Source organism: Antedon bifida, chromosome 2 (assembly GCF_963402885.1).
Source record: "Antedon bifida chromosome 2, ecAntBifi1.1, whole genome shotgun sequence".
Classification (NCBI taxonomy): Eukaryota; Metazoa; Echinodermata; class Crinoidea; order Comatulida; family Antedonidae; genus Antedon; species Antedon bifida.
This window is the reverse complement of record NC_136227.1, coordinates 29,168,189-29,191,416: the sequence shown is the minus strand read 5'-3', so window position 1 is coordinate 29,191,416 and position 23,228 is coordinate 29,168,189. Positions and strand designations below refer to the sequence as shown.

Sequence of the window (23,228 nt, the reverse complement as noted above, 5' to 3'; positions counted from 1 at the left end):
AGCATGCGACTGCAGCCATGTATATGTCCTTGTTGTTTATAGAAAATGCCAGAGTTTTGTTCAGTCTATAGAACGCCCTCTTTCTAATCAATACATGTACATAGTAAATTCCTACATAATTAGTTAGTATTTCATTGCGAACGCAGAACATCGAGTCTCACAATCTTCTGAGCTGTCGAAGCTTCCTGACTGTGACCGCTGACGCTTCTGGATTTTATCGAAGACTCTCGTTTAATTGATAGACCTATTAGTCATGGTGTTTTTCAACATTTGTATCGTTTTTGCCCTGATAATAAATGCTTATGGTAAGTGTTGTTAATCAATACTTTTAGTAGACTAGTAAATTGAAATGTTTTTTTGTCTTGCTGAATGTTATTACTCGATCTTACCGAATTTCTTATTTATCACTGCGAATTTCATTACTCCTTTAAATAACGGTAGTTGTTTCTGTTTGCATTATATTAGTAGTATTTTAATTAATGTGTACCCTTCGTAACCGATTAAAAATACAAAACATTCTAAAAACAACGAAATTGTGTTGCCTTTTTACTTGTTTAGGTGAATATGAAAAGAACTGGGGCTATCATGGAAATAAAGGTAAGATGTCATTTTTAAAGTTCGAAACGCAATATCGAAACTTCGGGAAAAATGGGATTAAAGGACCCCATTAGAATTAAGTTGATTTTTCTTTCGACTTAATGTGCTATCCTTGGTTTCTTATTTAATGTATTTGCTTGTAAATTGTTTGTATTCATATTGTCTAGTAATCTTGTGTTGAAACCGAATAAAGTAAAAACAAAAAAATTTGTTAATAGGGGTTCACTGCAGGGGCAGTAGCAACAGTAATTTACCGTGGATTTCATTATGATCATGGCGTTAAATTTAAATAACGAATAGAAAACTAGTTTCAGATTTGGTTGATGTGACCATAACAAAATTTATCATCTCCATTTAATATTTACTAAGGTCCGATTCGTTAATTTAGATCAATCATATTTTCAATAAAGTATGTTTTTCACATAAATTAATACTATACTTAACAAGGGTAAAAGTCTTGTTTATGAAAACTACAAAACACAATGACGTAATAACGGACGTAATATCGGTGCAAAGATTTTCGTAAAGAAACAGGTGGGATAGAAGGTCTATGTCAAGTTGACACGGCGTGTTACCAAATAAATTAAGTCTGAGAAGACGGGAAGTAGCTATGACAGATATAAAGTTCATTAGGCATGTAATGTTTAGTAATGATGTCATTATAAAATTATGACCTTTACGTGTAAGGAGGATGTAAAGCTCTGTCTACACTATAAAAAAAAACGTGATGCTTATATATAGACATGATGACGTCATATCACTACCATATTTGGGCACATCACACCGTTTTGGTCAAACTAGTAGACAGAGCTTAAGATAACCGGTTGGCAAACCTACAAGAAATATATAATCTAATATGTTCTAAGAAATTAATATTAAAGATCATAATTGTCCCCTGAAAAAATAAATGTTTTTGTTGAATATGCTATTTTAGTGTCACATAATAGTTATTCACGTTGACAAAAAATTGGATCGAAAAAACAATTATCTGAAAAAAAAATTGTACTTTAACGCAAAACCGGATTTTGGTTTTTCTTTTTATAAGTGAAAACATTAAAGTTTTTTTTCTTCGGAAGTTTATTAAAACTGCGATATAGCCTAATTAAAAGTATTTCTAAAATAAATCTTTAAATATTCGATGTATTCATTCATATCATTCATTCAAGAAACATTTATTGACCATATTTTAGCATAACATTAACAATGGTTAGCATATAATATATATAGTCGAGAGACCTGCTTATAATCTGAAAATTATACATTGGCCTAGTTTAAAGATGTATTTATTGTCCCTCAAAAACATGAACAAAATAAGATTGATAAAATCGGACTTTTAATATGCCATTTTGCAGTTTAATAAAGTTATTAACATAACCCAAAAAAATAATTATTTCACTTATAAAAAAATAAAGGAAAACTTTAACCAAAAACCAATGTCTGAATTTAAATATTTTTTGCTTTAAATTACATTTAAGTTTTTCAAACTATTATGTGACATTAAAATGGCATATTTACAAAAAAAATTAGGGGGACAATATATCTTTACACTTGTTCAAATTTATATCATGTAAACAGTAAATCCCATTGTATCCCTTTTATACCCAACTTTATTTGTTTCATCTTATTTATAAAACGGATGCAAGAAAATTGATGTTTAATAAGCCTGTCTAAAAAACTGCATATCGAGACACAATCCGTCCCTGGTACGACATTATCTGCAAGGTCGTTAATATTCATGTTAATGTACTGTATAGGCCTATTATTGAAAAAAAGTTATGTGTGTATACGTCGTGAGGTAATTTCCCGCATGATCGTAATCAAAACGGTACTGGGTTTGGTCTACTAGCGTTCCTGCTCCCAACTCGTCATCCATTCATAGAAGCGTTGATGAAGTAAGCCTACCTGGTGGTGACCATAGAACGGTCCCGAGATAACGACTATACTTCGGCTTTAGTCGATAGAAGATTGAAATATTGTTAGATATAGAGTATACGATGTTTGATTATGTGTAGATGTGTGATTTGTTCTATTATTCAAATGATGTTCCGCATAAGGAGATGAAGATAGTAGTTGGTTGTAATGATTTTGTATATCAATTAATTAGACTGTATATTATGCGATAATTATTATTTATATATATATTTTTTAAATATTTATTGTTATGGTTATAATATTAATAAAAAGATATTTGTTAGTATAAATTTAAAAATATAAAATATAGATATAAAGAAGTTATGTGTGTATACGTCGTGAGGTAATTTCCCGCATGATCGTAATCAAAACGGTACTGGGTTTGGTCTACTAGCGTTCCTGCCCCCAGCAAAGAGATTATGGAGCGGCTAAAACAAAAATAATTTTTTTCCAGGTCCGGAGCATTGGGCTAGAATGTATCCGAATTCAGACTGCAGTGGCACGAGCCAATCTCCTATCGAATTTACTAGCCGAAGCACGACGTACAAAAGTTTTGACCCGTTATTTATCACAAATTTGGTACCAGTGCACCATGTAGAGATGTACCTGAATAACGATGGCCACTCATGTAAGTTGAATATTTTTCGACACATAGAGATAATGTTTTGTTCTTTGGAAAAAAAAGAACATTTTTTTGTTGAATATGCCACTTCATTGTTGCACCTTTACAAAAAAAACCGAATTTTGTTGAATAAGCCACTTTATGTTTTCACTACACCAACAAAAAAAACATTTACTTGAAAAAAAAACCATAATTTTACTGAAAAAAGTCGACCGAAATTATTTGTAATTCTTTTTTTAATAATATTACCATTTTAATAACCATTTTATATAACTATTTTAATATCGTTTTTGTTCTAAAAGGTTTAATCCATGTTTGTGGACAATAGATCCTTAAAAAGAAATGTTTTATTTAAATTATAAGACAATTTATCAATGACAATATAGCTTAATTCAATATTTGTATATATTAGCCTTGTTTCATGTCCAGTGATTTTCTGTTTATTTTATTGGTGATACAAAAAACGTTCTTTGTGTCTTGTGGCAAGGCGATCCATTATATAAGTTACGTAGCTTGATGTGCTGTTTAACATAACGGATATTAATAATTATACAAAACTAGGACATTATCAGATCAGTAACTCTTCTACGAAGTGTATTTCATACTTTCAATTTACATTTCGACATGTTTTCTTAAACAATAATCAGAAAGATCACGGCAGAAGAAGTAGGCCTATTCTTATATGATATTTTCTATAAAAGCTATTTAATATATAATATTAAATAAATATAATAATAATAATTAATTAATAGATATAAATAATGTTGCTATTGAATATAAGGGTCACAAGTTGATTAGGTAAATCAACCAAACTAGTAAAAACTATTATAAATAGAATCGGATGGCATGAGAGGCTTGGGAAGGGAAAACATATTAGGTTGTGAATGGATTAGCTGAAATTCAAAGAAAAGAGCGGTAATCTGCAAATAAGAGTTTACAAACGTTTACAGTGATGGTTAAGATGAATGGTTCAGAAGAGATTTCTGGAGCAGGGCTTGGAAATACCTACTTAGCTGAGCAATTTCACTTCCACTGGGGCAACAACGATTCCGTCGGTTCCGAGCATCTAATTGACGGTAGGCAGTATCCAGCTGAGGTAAGCTTTGAGTTCGTGTATCCCGTATTCTTACTCTATCCCATGCTTATTATGGAACTGAACAATCCATTCAAGCATTACTACTGGATCCTCTAGTGTATAAACAGTGTTTGTTTTATTTTGCGTAGCTTCATATCGTTCATTATGATGTCGACCGCTTCAATTCTATCGCCGAAGCCGTTTCACAACCGAGGGGCCTTGCTGTCTTAGGATTCTTTTTTGAGGTAAGTTCAGAATCAAACGGAGTAAAGCTAAATGCATGTTATACAATAACAATTCTCAAAGATTATAAATACATTTATTATATATATGATAATAATGATACATACTTATTTAAAAGATAGACGTCAAATAGTTGCTTACGATTATTGTATTTACGTCATTATTATGTGAAAAACGCATTTTAAAAAAATATTCGGAGAAAAAGTTAATTGTTGATATCGTAGTGAAGGTCGACAGGGTATATTAATTTGGTCAACCTTTAGTTTTTCTTGGCTAAGAAGCAATTTGTTCATCACGTGCGTCACGAAAACAAGTAACAACCGTTGAACTTTATTCTTTGAGTCATGAGAGTTGGCTGTGGCAGCCTGTTTAGATGCAATAACTCATCTTTCCTTATTTGTAGGTCAATTGGCTCGTATTCGATATAATATATTGTTATTCATTTATATTTTCATTCATTTATTTGATACAAAATCACATATCTAACAAGAAAGTTTGAGTTGTGTAACGATATATCATGTGTCAATGTTTAGAGTTATTCATCATCCTGATGCCCGTTTACATATGTTGTTCAGCTTTAATTGTGATTAAGTCATTCGTTAACGGTATTGGAAATGAACATCATTCGCAGAATAACATTTAGTTTTAGTTGTACGTTCAACCAACTAGTTTGATATTTATATATAAGAATATAGTATTATGACTACTGTATTTCAAACTAGTTTGACAAAAAGTGTGGTGTGCCCAAATATGGTAGTGAAATGACATCATCATGTTCATATATGGGCACATCACATGTTTTGTCACATAAACCTTGATAGTGTAGACCGAGCTTTAGAAAAGTAATCGTGTGCTTCATGCAAACGCGAATAATAGCCTGATTTATTTCGAACATTTTTTTTAAATTACGCACAAGCGCAACATGCAAGCCGCATGTACGTTATGTGCGCAGAAAGTAGATGAATATAATTTTTTTAACAAATAGGTATAACAACAGTTAACATCATAATCTATTAAGTCTATTTTATTCTGACCATTTTTTAAAAAGAACTTTAAGTTGTAATTTATGTAATTATCAATTGTTGTATTAATATTTTAAAATTTAGTTTGTTTATTTGTTTCGTTATTGAGATTTAAAGCTTGCTTGCTGTGGCGTCTCTTTTCCACTTAATAAATCTTTTCTTGCATTTATTATTAATAATGTTCATTATTGGCTGTATATTTATTATGTTACTCTGTATTTTACTTTATTATTTGTGGAAATAAATGCTAGTATTATTAATTTTAAATGTATGTACATTTAGCAATATACTATCTGAAAGTCATGCCTGTAGCTGAGCTTCAAAAGAGGCTACCTACACTGTAAATTGTAAACACTGAAACTAGGCCTATACTTAACGTTTACGAGGACATGGATATCACAATCTGAATTACATCTGATACGCAACTTCTACAACTGAAAAGTTAATTGCTTTTTTTGTTTTATTAGATTGATGGAGATAAAACAAATCATGCATTTCAATATCTTGTAGAATTAATTAAACACGTGCCGTATAAAGGTAGGATTTTCAAGATTTTCGAATAACTGCACATTCATTACCGGTAATTAGGTGCATCCGTTCTTTTCTATTTTTATCAAAAAAATTAATTACGGATATTTGATACAATGTGACTAATTAATCATAACAGTCATATTGTGTAGGTCACGTCAATGATTCGCTTTTTAATACAACTATTAAAACTTATCGTGGGAAAAAATCTTTCCTAATATCGCCTCATGTTTTATGATTGTTTTTTTTATGACATTGTGTGGATGTCTATTAATTTTTGTACATACAGAGAACACTTGTATAGTAGAATTTTAGGACACGACACGTAAACGATTATTTTTCTATTCCATATTAATACTCATCTTAAAATGAGTGGATGCATTCTCCGTTTTAATGTGTTAGATACAATATTCGTCGGCGACGACACGAAATGACACTAATGTTGCTACACGCGTGACACTAACGTTTATAGCCCATACTAGTTAATTATTATTTAATTTTATTATTAATAATTAATTAACAAGATTACAATAAAATTACACCTTTTTAAAAGCTGATTTGTCTAGATTTGCAGGCGTGTAACTAAAACATATAAATGAAAATGTCTTTAAGCTAAAATTATGTGTTTTGTGAAGCTCTGTGGAGCCGTGAAATGTGCAAAAAGTCACATTTGTGCAAACAACCACATTTGTGCTAACATTTTACCTTCAAATGTGCAAACAACCACATTTGTGCAAACATTTTACCTTCAAATGTGCAAATCTGTAAAAATTCATTACCCGCAAATGTGCAAACATCACGCCGTTAAATGTAAAAACGATCAGTTTTGACGTTAAATGTGCAAAAGGTATTCTACAAATGTGCAAAGCATTTCTTCAACCAAACTCCTATTCCATTTTATATTTTTGGTTCGTATGTCTTTCAGAGTAGAAATAACAATAGGAAAAAGAGTATAATAAATTTAAAATGTTCAATATTATAAAAACTAATTATACTGTTGTATTTTATTATGATCAAAGGCTCTAAACCGCCTCGTCTAAATTCAAGTTGGCCCCAAGTCAACTCACCCTGAAGTCAACTCGGCCTCACGTCAACTCGGCCTCACGTCAACTCGGCCTCACGTCAACTCGGCCTCACGTCAACTCGGCCTCAAGTCAACTCGGCCTCACGTCAACTCGGCCAAAAACATTCACATTCATTCTAATATTCATCCCTATAACATGCGTACTTCGTTTTTATTATTTTTCTTCTGTTCAATAGACTTATTTTGTCCCATTTATTTGCACTTTTTACGTTTCATACTTTAACGTGGCCTAGTTGACGTGAGGCCGAGTTGACTTCAGGGCGAGTTGACTTGGGGGCGAGTTGACTTGGGGTCGACTTGAATTTGGCTGAGACGGGTTAAAGCCTTTGATCATAATAAAATACAACAGTATAATTAGTTATTATGATATTGAACATTTTAGATTTATTAGACTCTTTTTCCTATTGTTATTTCTACTCTGAAAGACCTACGAACCAAAAATATAAAATGTAATAGGAATTTGACTGAAGAAATGATTTGCACATTTGTAGAATACCTTTTGCACATTTAACGTCAAAACTGACCGTTTTTACATTTAACGGCGAGATGTTTGCACATTTGCGGGTAATGAATTTTTACATATTTGCACATTTGAAGGTAAAATGTTTGCACAAATGTGGTTGTTTGCACATTTGAAGGTAAAATGTTTGCACAAATGTGGTTGTTTGCACAAATGTGACTTTTTGCACATTTCACGGCTCCACAAGCTCTCTCTAACCCGAATTTGTCGCGAAACACATGGTTAATATCTCAAAATGACTACGCGGTTGGTGTCTCTTCGGGGTACGGTGTCGCTGACGAATTGTGATACTAAATTACATTGTGTCATATTCTTCCATATGATGTACGGTAGAAACCCAAGGTGATATATTAATATGACGCTATATCGTGCAATTGATCTCATTGCACTGCACAAATTGAAGATTATACCGATATATTTGCATTAATTTGTATATTCTTTTCAGGCAATTCGACTCGATTTCCGAGACCATTTGATGTAAAAACTCTTTTTCCGAAGTCACTGAGTGAATACTTCCGTTACGATGGTTCTCTAACCACACCAGATTGTCACGAAAGCGTTGTTTGGACGGTTTTCAACGAACCGATCAAAATTTCTCAAAAACAGGTACGGTAAACTACAAAATTGCCCAAATGTTAATTCGATTGGGTACTTATTTGCCCACACAAAACGTGGCCAGTTACATTGTAGACAAAATTGGTGGTGTCACCAAGCAAGCAAAAAATGCTTGTGTCAGGGACTCATTGCTTATTAATGAAGATCATTCATTTCAATGTTGGTTGCCTGAAATGTCTCATCATTCATGACCGTTTATGTTACCGATTAATTAACATTATGCCTAGTGTCATGTATTCATAAAAATACCTTTTTGTTAACAGGTGGAGGCGTTTCGTAATGTAAACACAGCTATAAATGGTTTTAGAACAGTGAGATTGGTTGATAATCACCGACCAATTCAGCCCATCAACAATCGAATCGTTTACAGAAGTTTCGAAACATCCGATGCGTCTTACGCATGCGTAAATAATGTCTACCTCATGTTAGCTGTTTTAATGGTTTGCTTAAGCAACTTTGTTTAGCACCACGTCACGTAAACTTTAGCTGTCTATGACGCGCACAAATGAAATAGTTTATGTAAATTGTATTTCGAAAGCAGTAGATTTTAGTAAGAATTAGGACTATAGTGTAACCATTTCAATGTACTTAACAAAAGAACATGTTTTAATGCTTGTTCGACGATAATTAAAATATACAATAATAAATAATTCTTGTAGTTTAACTTCTCTTTGTGTTTTCATTTAGCAAACATAGAAATAGTTCAATTTGTTGGTTATGTCCGTATTTAAAAGTTTATGTAAATTGTAGAGATTTTAGTAAAAATTAGGACTGTTAGTGTAACCAATTCAATGTACTTAAACACAAAATGTGTCAATGCTTGTTTCAATGATTGTTTGACGATAATGAAAATATACAATAATAAATAATTCTCTTGTAGCCTAACTTCTCTGGATTTTGTGTCTTCATTTAGCAAACATAATAGCAATATTGTATTTCAATTTGTTGGTTATGTTCGTATCTAAAAGCCTTATATTATAGTTGTATTTTTGTACGCATCGCCGTGTCTGTATTTCACGGTGAATTCCAAAATGATGTGTGGTTTAAGCAAGGCAATCTAGCAACAGGATTTGTCGCAGCCAGAGATAAAATCAAATGACGTCTGTTACGAGTTCCTATCTTGGCAAGGCGAGCCCAGTGTCCTGTTGTTAGATTTCCTTAGGTTAAGCCTGATTATTAGTGGGAATTCCCACTTGGACGCGAAGGACTATAATGCAAACTGTCATTGCCCTTTTTGTCTTGGGGGAACATTTACTTGTACGAGCCTGGCTAATCTCAATCTAGGTTCTAGACCGAAATAAGTGACAAGATAAATATTTTGGCACACATGGCGTTTCATACGTCCAACAAAATTTGAAAAAAACTGGTGGACTAACATAAAAAAGGTTTGGGGAAAGTCTAGGGGATGGTAAGAACTTCGGTGCCTATATTTTGCGGAATAATTTTTCTTTTTGTTTGTCCTAAATGGAATTGATTATAGAAAGGCTTGTATAGATAATAAGATCCTCTGTAATAAAGCTTTTTAGTCAACGAAATAAATACGTTATTTTAATAATATACATATCTATTATACATTAATAATAATCTTTCTACAGATGACAATTATATCGAAACATAATGGGAATAATTAAAGAAATAAATAATTTAAAACAAAAGACTGCTGTTCGATAGCAGGATACCAGGCTTTCGACTAATCACCTGTAATACGTGTAGAACGAATTAGTTTCCTGTGGGTTTGAGTTCGGTGCCCAGTAGTTTACCGTTTAAAATAAATATTTATGCTCCATACATTTTGTAATACGAATAATCTTTGGTTTTACTACCAAGACAGACTTGGTTGCATGTAGGTCTAGCAGTGTTCATATTGCAGCGCTTTCATCCCGAACAACAGACCGTCGTCACTGTGCCAAGCATGGTAATAATCATACTTGTAGAAAAACACTAGAAGCATCACATATCCTGCAATTAAAATTGTAAACAAAATGGATAAGACTATTGATTTGTGTAATATCCCTTTCACAAAACTCCGGAGTGTCTCCTGAGTTTTACTTTTGGTCAAAGGGGTATAAGTAGGCCTAAGTAGAATAGAAATAAATCTAAAATATTTAGCAACTTACTTCTCTTATTTCGCCAGTTGGGTCAATTTCTAGAAATATTGTTGCAATTCCAGCAAATATACATACGAAAAAATACGTCATCATTGACCAAAAAGGCGTCCTCTCAAATAAACCCTGCAAAACATAGTGCATTACATTTACTACCTAAATTTGTATTTTTTAAGATAAATCTCAATTGTCATATGAACACAAATTTGGCAATCATGAAATTTGGTAAGTAAAAACCTAAATACAAAAGACGTCACTTTTTATAACCACCACGCTGTGACACTGATGACAAAGAGTTCCTCCCAATTCCAAAATGAAATGTATGCCTGTAAAATATTCTGTCTGAAGCACTAGATATAAAGTTGAGTTCCCACTTGTTTCCACGTCACACACGAAACGAAATGGTGAATTAACCATGTGGATAATGCATCGCATCGTTAGTTGCAATGGTGTGCTTACGTCATGCGCTGCGTCCACAAGTGGGAACCAATATCAAACTATAATTTTCTATAAATCTCTGTAAACACTATCAAACTAGTTTGACAAAAAAGTGTGATGTGCCTAAATATGGTAGTGATATGTTCAAATATGGTAGTGATATTACATCATCATGTCCATATATGGGCACATCACGGTTTTTTCCACATAAAGTTTGATATTGTAGACAGTGCTTTAATGTTCACAATCTACCAATTGTCCGATTAGTTCCTTTATAGAACACAATCTGTAATTTAAAACAATTTATTTACCTGAGCGACAAATGGTGTTACAGCCCCGGCAACTTTAGCCCAAAATTGGCAAGTTACAACAGCCTGAGCTCTCAGTGACGTTGGGTATACTTCTACTGTATACAAGAATAGTGCTCCATAAGTCCCAAGAGAAAATGCACGAGCAGCGAATATAAAGAAAGTTAGATCAATACTAAAAGAAGATGGAAACAATAATATTATTAGGCTAACTTAGACAGTGTCGTACGACGAGGCCCGACGACTAGTCGTCTCGTCGGGAGAAAATTAAAACATGTTTCAAGTTCTCTCGACGACCTAAAATTACACCCGAAGCTAACTGAAGACGACTCGTCTCGTCGGGATTCAACTCAGACAGCACCGACGAGTCGAGACTTTTCGTAGGGCCTCGTCGTACGATGCTAACTGAGTTGGCCTTTAGTTGATTGACCAAAGGGGGAGGAAGAAGCAACGAAAAGGGCATATCTGACCAGGTCACCCTAAACTACGGAACATACGATGCAAAAGAAGACGAAGTTAACTCTGCTTTAGAACATGTTTAAGCCATTTTCTTTATCATTTCCAACAGCTTACATAGATAGTAGGGCTAAATCCTCAAAACATTAATTAATACATTATCTAACTAATGCGCATGCTTTCATAAACCGTTATAGCTTGTATTTTCCCCAATAAAATGGCTAATGTATTGGTACTCACTCTTCCATTAGAAAGGCTATTAAGATTATAGATGATGCAGCACTTATTAATGAAACAGTTAATGTCCTCTTGCGACCAAGTAAAAGCACTAATATTACCATCACAGGAGCAGCTAAGACAATTAAAATGAATGTTCATTTTCTATAAGTAAATTAAACATTAAACAAAGAATGTGCACTTTACTGAATACTCTCTCATCTTAAAAAGAGTATCGCATCACAATGTTTTCTGATCATTATGGAGAGGAATTCAGAACAAAATAACTGTATGCGTATGACACAAGAATAGATTTTTTAACATTAAGGCTTAGGGTTTTTATACAGGAGCTGGACCACGCATACAATGGTATTTTAAAACGTTATTATAAACTACGACAGCTTAATTTATTACAAATACGACAGCTCAATTGTTAGAAAACACGTCAGTTCTATATGTTACACTACGACAACTCAATACATGCCAGAGCTGATCCAAACAGATTCGGACTTAAACACGAGTCATATTCCTTCTTACACTCGCTTCTGAAATAAGGATTAGGCCTTCTCCAGAATAGTTTTCGTTTCTTTTTGTTTGTTTTTGTTTTTGTTTGTTTATTTATCGTTTTCATTATTTGTTGATACCTTACCAATAAAATCACCAAGTGTTGCCACAATAGTTTCTACATATTCATCTCTCGACGGTAAATAATCGTTGCAGTCAATCTCTTCCGCAACTGCATCGCATCGTGGTTCTGGTGGAACCACAAACGTACTTCCGGTGCTGGGACTAGATTGAACGCTATACACTGAAGTATTTGCTATTGTGACTACTGACGATGACGCGTTCCCCTCTTGAATATATATGCCTGATAGGAGTGGTGTGGTTGTTAACGCCATGCCATAATAAGCAAAATAACATGCGAACCTGGAAGAAGTTAAACATTATTGCTTATTATTTTTTTTTAAATAAAGGCCTATAATTATTTCTGGATTAAAAATAGAAACCGATCAATAAAATTATGATGCAGAGGAATGCAGTAAAAAATAACTGTATTACGTAAAACGTTTTAAACGCATCGCAAGCTTATTTAACATTAAAAATCAAGACGCGTGAATCATCCACCAAACTGTCGCTTGTGATTGGTCAACGGCATGTTGACATCAAAGTGCGAGGAACTAAGCCATAGGGCGCAAAAAAAACACCACGTGCACTATAAATGAAATAATGAGTGAAGTTATTACACTCTGGTTATAACTGATAATTGTCAACATCAATACGCAGATGTCACGTGTCGAAAACACAAAAGTAGCCTACTTACCAAGCCATGTAAAGAATAGTAGTTTGCCTAAGATAGCCATTACGTAGAAGTTGAAAACTTGTTGACTTTTCCGGCTTTAAGGGTAAAATTTAAAATATAGTTAATCATCAATTTTCAATTAACTGAAAACTTTACACGTACGTCAGCAGTCAATTAGTAGATCAGATAAGAGTTAGTCAGGCTAGTTACTCATTCTCCCACCAAAGTACGTCAGTGTCACCTTGGTCATGTAATCAAAAAACCCGGTTAAACCAGTCAGTTAATTAGTGAGTTACTTCTTCATTTTGTCAGTCTCATTATTCACACAGATACTGAATCAATTAATTCAATTAATTTATTAATTTATTTCAATTGTCAGTATATCGTACGAGAGTGATGTGACACTTTTTTAAATTATTGTTTTTTTTATGGTTAGGACATCTGCATATCAAGCAGGCGGTCCGAGTTCGAGTCTCGGTTGGGGCGACTTTTTCTCATTCTCACAGATTTCCTCATCTTTATCGTTTCAAATTAATTAATTAAATTTCAGTATATCACCGGGCGGTTTAGAATTAATGTTCTTTGCCTGATTTGTTTATATATATATATACACGCTGTTTCTATTGTTATATTTCTTTTATTCCTGTCCACTCAGGCAGCACTTGCCAACTCATATGCTATGACTTTATCCAAATTCCCTCACTTGCACTGATGAAGGGCTAGTGTTGCCCGAAAGCTCTGCTAACTTTTCTGGCTGTTTACTTTATCGTTTTGATTTAGCTTTTCGCTTTTTTATTTGTATCTCCATTGAGATCCAGCCACTGATACCCACAGCATTGTCATTTTTTTCAGTAATTTGCCTTTGGATTTATATATATATAAGCACTATGAGACAACTGTGTCACTTATGTTTTACATTTCACCTGAAGAGTGCGGCCAGCTACATGCTGGTCGTACGAAACAAATTTGTAGTGATTAAAACAATGAAGTAACCAAGTTTTCTGCTGTTATTTTATTTATTTATATATATATATATATTTTTTTAAATTATTGTTTTTTTTAATTTATCTTTTTTGTATATCTCATAGCAAACATAATTTCTATGTATATTTTCTATAAACTTGTTGACTTTTCCGGCTTTAAGGGAAAAATTCAAAATATAGTTTCAATCAATTTCCAATCACCGAAATTCAAGTAACTGAAAACTTTACACGTCAGCAGTCAATTATTAGGTCAAATAATGGGGCTAGTCAGGCTTACTTACTCATTCAACCACCAAAGTCAGTGTCACCTTAGCCATGTAATCAACAAACCCGGGTATAACTTAGCCAATTAGTTAATCAGAATGAGTTACTACATCATTTTGTCAGTCTAGTCTCAATATTCAGACAGATGATGAATCAATTACCACATCTAAAGGCATCACAAGACTTACATCAGCTATTTCGTGCGTTTGTAGAAGATCTCCTGGAGGTAGTTCTACCTTATTACTATCCGCTAATTTTGTTAACACCTCACAGGATGTTTCCATGCGGCCTACAAATGCTAGATATCTAGGTGACTCTGGAAGAAACTGGAAACACAAACCAACAATTATAGATTTTAATTTATCTAGTGCAATTTCGAGGACTAGAATGTCTGTTACAGATACATGATAGGCTCTTGAGTAGACTTGCCACAAGCCTGTAGTTATTTCGAGGCTTTTTGATGTTTGTCCGAAGCTGAAGTACAGTAGTTCAATATACGTAGGAAACGCCATATGTGCTAAAATATTTATCTTTTTATTAATATTAAGTCAAAACTCTGGCTTACAGAAAAGCACTAACCGCTGAACAAGTGGCAATATGAGAGGCATAAGCATGTGGGAGAAAGGAACCACGAAACTATGGCACCGTAAGCGGTACGAATGGCATAGTGAGCATTCAGGATTTTTTGAGACTAGCAGGACTTAAGACATGTTGAAGTTAATGCGTTTTCTGCAATGGAATAAGAGGAATGGAACAGTGCACCTTGATTATGTGTGTACTTACAAATGTTAGTATAATTGATATGACGCCAGGTAATGCAGCGTAAAATGATTGATACTGCCATCCCTGTGTTGGAACTGCAAACATGCCAATCGTTGCTACGTACAAACTACCAGTACCGTATGAAAGCTAAACATAGTATTGAAAAAAAAGTTAAAACTATTGTTATCATCTTTTTCATCATAGCAAGCTTTCGTTAGGACGAGAAGACGAAAGTTGATACCATATACCACATGTGACGGTGATATACTGGGCCAATGTAGGCCTACACAGACGATCGGTAATGATAAGCGGTAAGCGGAAAACAAAAATTTAGAATCTAGGTTATTTCTTATGCCCTTTTACACAAAACGCGGAAACCCGCTCGCAATAGATAACATATTATTCTACGTGGGACAAGCTACGCGGTTTCCGCCTACATAACGTCACCACCCGTCTGTGTAAATTGACCTTTATACGTAATAAATGGTGGTAGGCCTATACATTACCGACACCCTATTCTTCTACCGTATAGAAACGTAACTCGCTAACATAATATTAACAAAATATTCCATTTTAAAACTCAAAATAACACTTTCCTACAATATTTATAGAAACAACAAGAAACAACTGTTTTATGTAGCTTGTCTTTACATAACAGTGATATCAATAACCGGCTTAATATCTTATGCTAAGAACAATAACTATTATAAATCGTTAAATTTTACAAAGGGCTCATAAACAAGCATTATAGTCATATGACGGCCGTAAAATCTAATGGCTCAAGAAAGTAAAGTATCGCATGTTGATGGCAAGACTATGCGTGTTTATCACGATACAAATATTATTTATCGGACTTTTGTATGAGTATCGGTAATGTTTATTTTAAAAAACATAACATTCGTTCAAATGTTATATTTAAAAGCGCCAACGTTCTATGAGCCAAGTTAAGACTTCGATTTTCATTATATTCCAGTTTCCATATGTAAAATAAAAAAAATATAGTTTTACTAACGTTTTTTGTAGAATATATTACTCACTCCATCATAAAGCTCTGTCTTCACTACTATCAAACTAAGTTTGACAAAAAAGTGTGACGTGCCAAAATAATGGTAGTGATATGATGTCATCATGTCCATAGGGACAAATATATTGTATAAAATCCCTTTTTTTTAATTAACCATTTAAACAGTAGGCCTAATATTTCAATTTTAAGCGTCAAATATTGTTTGAATATTTATTCTATGTTTTATTATATGGAATTTAGTATAAATGAAAGAACTTACTATAAAACAAAGAATTATGTCTAAACGTAATGAAATATAATTATCAACAAATTTACTTGCTCTGTCACTATCTGCAACACCATGGGCCTGGCCTAGCTCCCACCTCGCTGATTCTATTCGAACAGTGGCTAGCCAGATCATTTGCGCGCGAGTGACAACCTCGAATAATTCATTTTCAACTGTTGATACTCCATAGTAAAACAGAAGCCCTATTAGGGGACACCTCAGCCTGCAGGTTCCTGAATAAGGGTTAGCCATCTTCGTTTTACGGGGAAGTGTCACATTAAAATGGGGGTGTCTAAAACGGAGGGATCTATTGTATTTTTATTTATCCATAAAACCATCCAACTAATCCACTGACACGAACATCGTGACACATTACTCATAGTTTTAAAAGTAACACAAGTTTATATGCTTGCTTTTATAGTGGTAATAATCTTTTAATACTAATGCAAACATTATCAACAACTTTATGACTTTTAACTTAATATTCATATTATACCTTCACATAATGGTATACTAACACAGTTGTATACAACAAGAGATAATATTGACTTTCACATTTGACGGTATCCAGATTCTCACATAAGGTGTAATTATGATATTCACTATACCAAGGGCCGTAAAGCGTTATTCCCACTAGAGACGCAACGCAATGACGTAACGCAACGTATAGTGATTTGACCAATCACAATCGATGCATTGTTGAAACAGTCGCTTGTCATTGGTCAACTTGCTTGCGTTGCTTCTAACTTATCTGTTAAACCCAAGCCCACATATGAATTAGGCCTATCTTTTACCAGGGTCATAGGCAAGTTTTGTAATACAGTGGTATATGTGTATCACATGCGGCGCCTGTGTATGTAAGTTTAGACCTAGCCTATGATACAGAATTCATATCTGACATAGGCCTCCTACCGATTGACAAGTGACGTGAAGGAACGATTAGGCCTACATCTCGTCACGTCGTGAGTATTAATAAAGAAATACCCCCAAAAAAGAGAGAATAAAATACTTACCACTTGAGCGAGAACAAACCACACACGAATATTTGATGGTACCATTTCTCCTAAGTATAAGATGTATACACTAAGCACTCCTATAAGACCAAGTCCAGTTATAAAACGTATAGTAATTGCCCAGTAAAACGACGGCGTAAAAGAAAATATGATACCATAGTACAATGTCCATGCCGTGATAAAAACCATACCCTGCAAAAATAGTTTTGTAAAGTATAAATAATAATCAAACTTTTATATTGTGCCAATTACAATTACAAAAGCGCATTAAATCCTAAATTTATTTTAAAAGAATTGAAAGTATGTGAAAGTTGGACAAAAAGTGTCGATTGTACTTACAGCTTTTCTTCCATATGTGTCTACAAATTTCCCATTCGGCCAAGTTCCCACTAATTCTCCAATAAAAAGGGACTAAAACACAAAACAAAACACTAGAATGTATTGTTTTTTCTGTTCTGTTGCAGCGGTTTATCTAAACCTGTATTCATTAATTCACCTTGTGTGCCAACGTAAATCGATTTCAAACAATTTTGCTGACGGCGACGTTGGTGTGGAATGTGGAAATACAATCAAAATAATATTTTTGTTCACAATAGAAATTACTTATGATTGTCCCCCCAAAACATGAACAATGAAGATGAATAAAATCAGACGACTTCGAATAATTTGCCATTTTGCCGTTTACTGCTATTCAGTTGTGTAAAAAAAACCGAACAAAAATTATTTAACTTATAAAAAGACAAAGAAAACCCAATTGTCTAACAGACAATTTGACTGTTTTTTGTTTTAAAATACATCCTTTTTCTCGTTTTTTTCTTCGATCAATTTGTTGGTCAAAGTGAATAACTATAAATGTGACAATAAAATTGCATATTCAACGTTTTTTGGGGGACAAAATTATTATATCCGAAATAATGTAATGTAGGCCTACCGTTGTCAAAAAGGCTACTTGGTCTCCTGATAACAATAGATCACATTGAAATTGAGTTGATATAGTGGTTGAAAGCAGTGTCTCCGCCGATAAAAATACCCACGAAATAAAAACAGTGATAAGTATATAGACTTGAGTCCAGCCTACGCCGATGGCATTGATGGCTTCATCAACAGTGTAAGTCGGTTCATTCATACTAAGGTTACTCCCGTAACTACTACGAGATGCGGATCTGGATCGGTGGTACATCGTGGTGCCATAGAACGGCTCTGGTGACGTCAAGGGCAACGTGAGATCAAGACGACGCCGTCCTAAACGTAAATGTTATAGATTTAGAATATTATGTTAAATACTGAAATTCAACAAACATTCATCAAATGCCATACAAATAATACAGAGCATAAAATGAGGACCAACCGTGTCTCAGTTGGCCCTTTAAACATGGTTACAAAAAGATAATAGGTACAAATGAGATATGTATAAAAAGACGTGTGTCGGTCACTCTACACCATGTCCAGAATCACGACCAAGACATTTCCGTAAGCCATCGTAATGTATACTATAATCTCTTTTTTAAATCTCTGTTTTTAAAGTAAAATCATAAGTTTGTTCTAAAACATAAAGAAAGAGCTTGATTTTCGAACATTAAAAGAACAATATTATCTTAAAAGTTTTTCTCAACAATAGTTCAACATTGTATATCCGAGGAATAAAGTATATTGGAACCATATACATGGATTGAATGAATAAATAATCTAAACAACTTACGTCTCGAAGGTCTAGAATCATTGTCAGTGATATCTGAAATATACAAAATATTATCCTTATGATAAATGTAAAATGAAAACCGTAATCCTCGTTAATATACCGGGATTACATATTTATTTTATTATATATAATATAAATCGAGTGATTTACAGTACAATTCACTATCTAATAAAAAATTTGAATAATATAGCTGAATCATCATTTTAATTAATACCTTCAAATGGGAACTACCATATGGACTAAATATATTATTTTATTAAAGTGTGAGACAATCGTAAATATTAATTTTATAATAATTGGATTTTACATTGATTAGCAACAAGGACTTATTTTGTGAATTTTCAACAATGTCGAATGAAACAAGTTGACCAATGTCCATCCTGTATTTGCTGACTTGAGCCCCACTAAAGCTTGGTTCCCACTAGTACGCAACGCGAGTTGGCCAATGACAAGCGACAGTTCGAATGATCCATCGCGTCTTAATTGTTCAAAGTACTTGTGTTGCGTCCTAGTGGGAACCACGATTTAAGTAGAGACGCAACATTTTGACGAATCATATGCGATGGATCGAACAGTCTTTGGTCAATATGCTTGCACTGCATCCTATAGTGGGAACTCAGATTTAGGACGCAAGGTAGAGACTCAACGTTTTGACCAATCATAATGCGAGGGATCGAACTGGCATTGGTCAATGCTTGTACTGCATCCTAGTGGGAACTAAGATTTAGGACGCAATGCAAGGTAGAGACGCAACGTTTTGACCAATCATATGCGAGGAATCGAACAGTCATTGGTCAATATGTTTGCAGTGTGTCTTAGTGGCAGAATTAGGACGCAACGCAAGGTAAAGACGCAACGTTTTGACGAATCATATGCGATGGATCGAACTTTCATTGGCCAACATGCACAGCGTCCTAGTGGAAACCCGACTTTAATGTATTGTTCTTAATGCAAGGTTACACTTGTTACTGGTCTTGTTTGTAGTGTCACTGACTTATTATGGTACCTGCTACTGTTTTAATTTAGTAGTAATTAGTTATATATTGTATGATGAGTAAAAGAACACGTGATATTAATTATGCCTATGATGTTGCATACATGTAAAGCCATCATACTAATATATGCAGTGATATATAGTGCACTGGTGGCGATGTGGTGGGACGGTACGATTTAATGAACGGCTGTGGCTCTGCAATCATTTCTACAATTATCGTTAACATTTACCTACCTATATAATTAAACCTCATATTTCAATATAATAGGCGTACTGTATTAACAGTGTCACAAAAGTGTCCTTACCATTTAGAGGCACGATATCGTCGGAGTCTTGGTTAAACATCTTGTATAGTGTTTATTGAATGAAACAGCATAGGTAGCTGCTTTTAAATGCTCTCTGAAATAGCAAAACATAACATCTTGTATTAGACCTGCTACTGATAGGCCTACGTATCTGTCTTTTTATACGAAGTTCGGCTTAGAGAGAAGCATGATAGACAAATGGTTAAGTTCGGTTCGTGAACAAGTCCCTTACACTTAACATTTTACACTGCTTCGGGTGAAATCTAAGACAAATTATTTGGTTGTTAGTGTAGAGAAATCAAAAATATATTTATCTATTATGCCTTACAATTTCTTGTGATATTTTGTCAGACATGTAATTTAGTATAACGTACGAGATTCAGACAGAGCACCAGTTATTTTCACCGTCGTTATTTCATCCGCTTTAGCCAAAAAAAGCTTGAAGTAGCACTGGCTTCTGAAGTCACTTACCTGCAAGATATAGCCTACTTCTTTATATCTCATAAATTTCCGTTGATTGACTCGACCAGATATATCACGTTAATAGGTTTCATTGACAACGTGCACTGTAAATACAACAGAGAGCATAAAGTGACTATTATTATAGTATTATATCGTAAAATTGTAATACCCTGCTTTTTGTATACGCTAGTTGGTGATGAACAAAAAAACGGTTTGACCCTGAGATTATTCAATTTGACACAATGACGATTTTCTCATATTGTGCATTCTCTATTCACAGATATATCTGTTTGTGAGCGGGTCGGTTTATTCCTAATAAAGTCATTAGGAATAATATGATTATATCACTGAAGGGCGGCTAATGACTGAGCACGGGTACTAACCATCTGCATTGTAATTTTGAATATTCCTATACCGTATTACTTCACCATGGTATACAAGCAACGAGTAACACTGCCAACGCAGTGAGTATAATAAATTACATTATTACACATTTTGAATAATATAATTATTATTATCATTCAAATTATAATTTGAATAACCGTATCAAGAAGTGTATCTTTATTGCTTAAAAACTTTTAAAAAATTGTTAAAAACAAATCTACCTGTATATAAATACCGCTTAGTAAATAAATTAAAAATAAATACAATATTTGATGGCTATACTGTCAAAAAATACCGTATAGACACTACGTTTTCAAATGCCGTGTCAATCAACAGAAACACTTGTAATAAAACAATTAAGGTTTCATGACGAGTTTCAATAACGAGATTAAAATAAAACTTACCGTTTGTGTGTTTGTTTTTAATAAACTTAATTACAATCGAAAGCTCTTTTTAGAATCACGTCGGCGATGCTCATTTTAACAAATTACCTAATATTATTCCAATGATCCAACAACTAGTCGCACTCCTTCTTCCTGAATGATGCTTACTTAACGTTATCACATGATTGTTAAAATAAATGATAATAGACACGTACACTGGTGTCTGACTACCAGTATAATTCAATGTAAAAATATAGATCAACGCTGAATTTTCAGTCGTGAAATATCAACCCTCTTATTTACAATCTACCATGCAGAAAATGGCTATTATAAGCAGGTCCAAGAGAGCTCGTTCGACTGGACAAGCTCCTTTCATTAATTTCAGAAATTGGGTTAATTTCAGGCCTCCTATATTTAATAAATCCTAGATCTGTAACTGCACTGTGAGCTGAAAATCGCTTTGACGTTTTTAAAGATAACGATAGTGTTGCCTTGAAAAAATAATGTTTAACAGCCTTATTTCTTTCAATTAGTTGAATAGCCTATGCCATTTTAATGTCACATATTTATTTTTTGGTGACGCCACCATTTTGGAAATAGATGTTGATTTTGATTGATTACCCGGAAAACTGTAATTTAAAGAAACAAATAACAAGATTGTCTGTCAGACAATAGGTTTTGTTTATTGAGCAGGCTTGTTATACTGCATAATACTGTTTGTATTTTTTGATAAATAAATATTAATAAATCGAATCATTATCGGTTTATATATAGCTTACTAATTTAAATGAAACCAATCACGGCATTATTTAAATGCAGGCTTACTTGTGCTGGTTGGCAATATTAGTCTCGTGTTTTGTTTTACGTAGGCCTATGATGAGTAGGCCTATAGGCCTATCAAGTTTTACTGGATTTTATTAGGCCTACCGGCTGTTGAGGTAGATAAGAGAATATTGCCATTCTTGACTAGATGGATATGAATTTAGATCTTCTTCAATATTCTGGAGCAATGGGCTTAACTGTAGGAGACATGTTTTCATTCGTCAGGCCCAGGTCTCTGAACGGAAAGGGCGGTGTCTTAAAAAATTCACATGGAGTGGTGTACGCTTTCTTTGCTCTATGGGCTAAATATCTATAATTTATAAAAAACAATTTTTTGTTAAATAACATCTCAGACTTTTTAAAAAATGTTTGAACATTTTAAAACTAATCATCTTTTTCCATGTTTTCCCCTGAAGTTTAGCGATATCCAATGAAAGCATTTTTCTCTGTGAAGAGCTCCATTTTTGTTGGACTACATGCTGAGGGTTTAACTAAAATACTCAAAAGTAACACCATTACACTATCAAAAGTTTAACAAAATAGTATGATGTGACCAAATAATGGTAGTGCTATGACGTCTTCAACGTGTCCATATATGGACACTTCAGATTTGTCACATAAAGTTTGATAGTGTACCGTAGACAGAGCCTAACGTGTTCATTATCACTATTCATTATTTTATTCACGAACATAAACCTGGTCTCCTTGTAATGGATACTATACGTATAGTATACATGTAAAGGAAAAGCATACATTCTCAGTTATAAAATATGATTTTATTCTTTGAAAAAATACATTTATGAAAACTATGCCTACTGTTGAAATAGC

The 23,228-nt window shown here is 33.6% G+C and overlaps 2 protein-coding genes across 3 annotated transcripts; one reads left to right on the top strand and one right to left on the bottom strand.

Moving 5' to 3' along the window:
* Positions 1-164: 164 nt before the first annotated feature.
* On the top strand, positions 165-9,184 carry LOC144836147 (carbonic anhydrase 1-like). The gene is made up of 8 exons (XM_078691352.1): positions 165-305; positions 559-597; positions 2,963-3,136; positions 4,081-4,226; positions 4,355-4,450; positions 5,938-6,007; positions 8,048-8,208; positions 8,481-9,184. Exons 1-8 carry the CDS (start codon positions 254-256, stop codon positions 8,679-8,681), a joined length of 939 nt encoding a protein of 312 aa, XP_078547478.1. The 5' UTR covers positions 165-253; the 3' UTR covers positions 8,682-9,184.
* A 551-nt stretch (positions 9,185-9,735) lies between these two features.
* On the bottom strand, positions 9,736-21,736 carry LOC144834489 (synaptic vesicle 2-related protein-like). 2 transcript variants are annotated; one of them, XM_078689307.1, is made up of 15 exons: positions 21,600-21,736; positions 20,821-20,915; positions 20,350-20,443; positions 19,051-19,083; positions 18,283-18,593; positions 17,691-17,762; positions 17,352-17,543; positions 15,071-15,196; positions 14,476-14,613; positions 13,062-13,135; positions 12,390-12,667; positions 11,765-11,876; positions 11,072-11,243; positions 10,335-10,448; positions 9,736-10,176 (listed from the first exon to the last, which is right to left on the bottom strand). In XM_078689307.1, exons 3-15 carry the CDS (start codon positions 20,387-20,389, stop codon positions 10,168-10,170), a joined length of 1,671 nt encoding a protein of 556 aa, XP_078545433.1. In that variant the 5' UTR covers positions 20,390-20,443; positions 20,821-20,915; positions 21,600-21,736; the 3' UTR covers positions 9,736-10,167. The 2 variants fall into 2 exon arrangements, with proteins under 2 accessions (XP_078545433.1, XP_078545434.1); XM_078689308.1 differs by lacking the exon at positions 20,821-20,915.
* Positions 21,737-23,228: the final 1,492 nt, after the last annotated feature.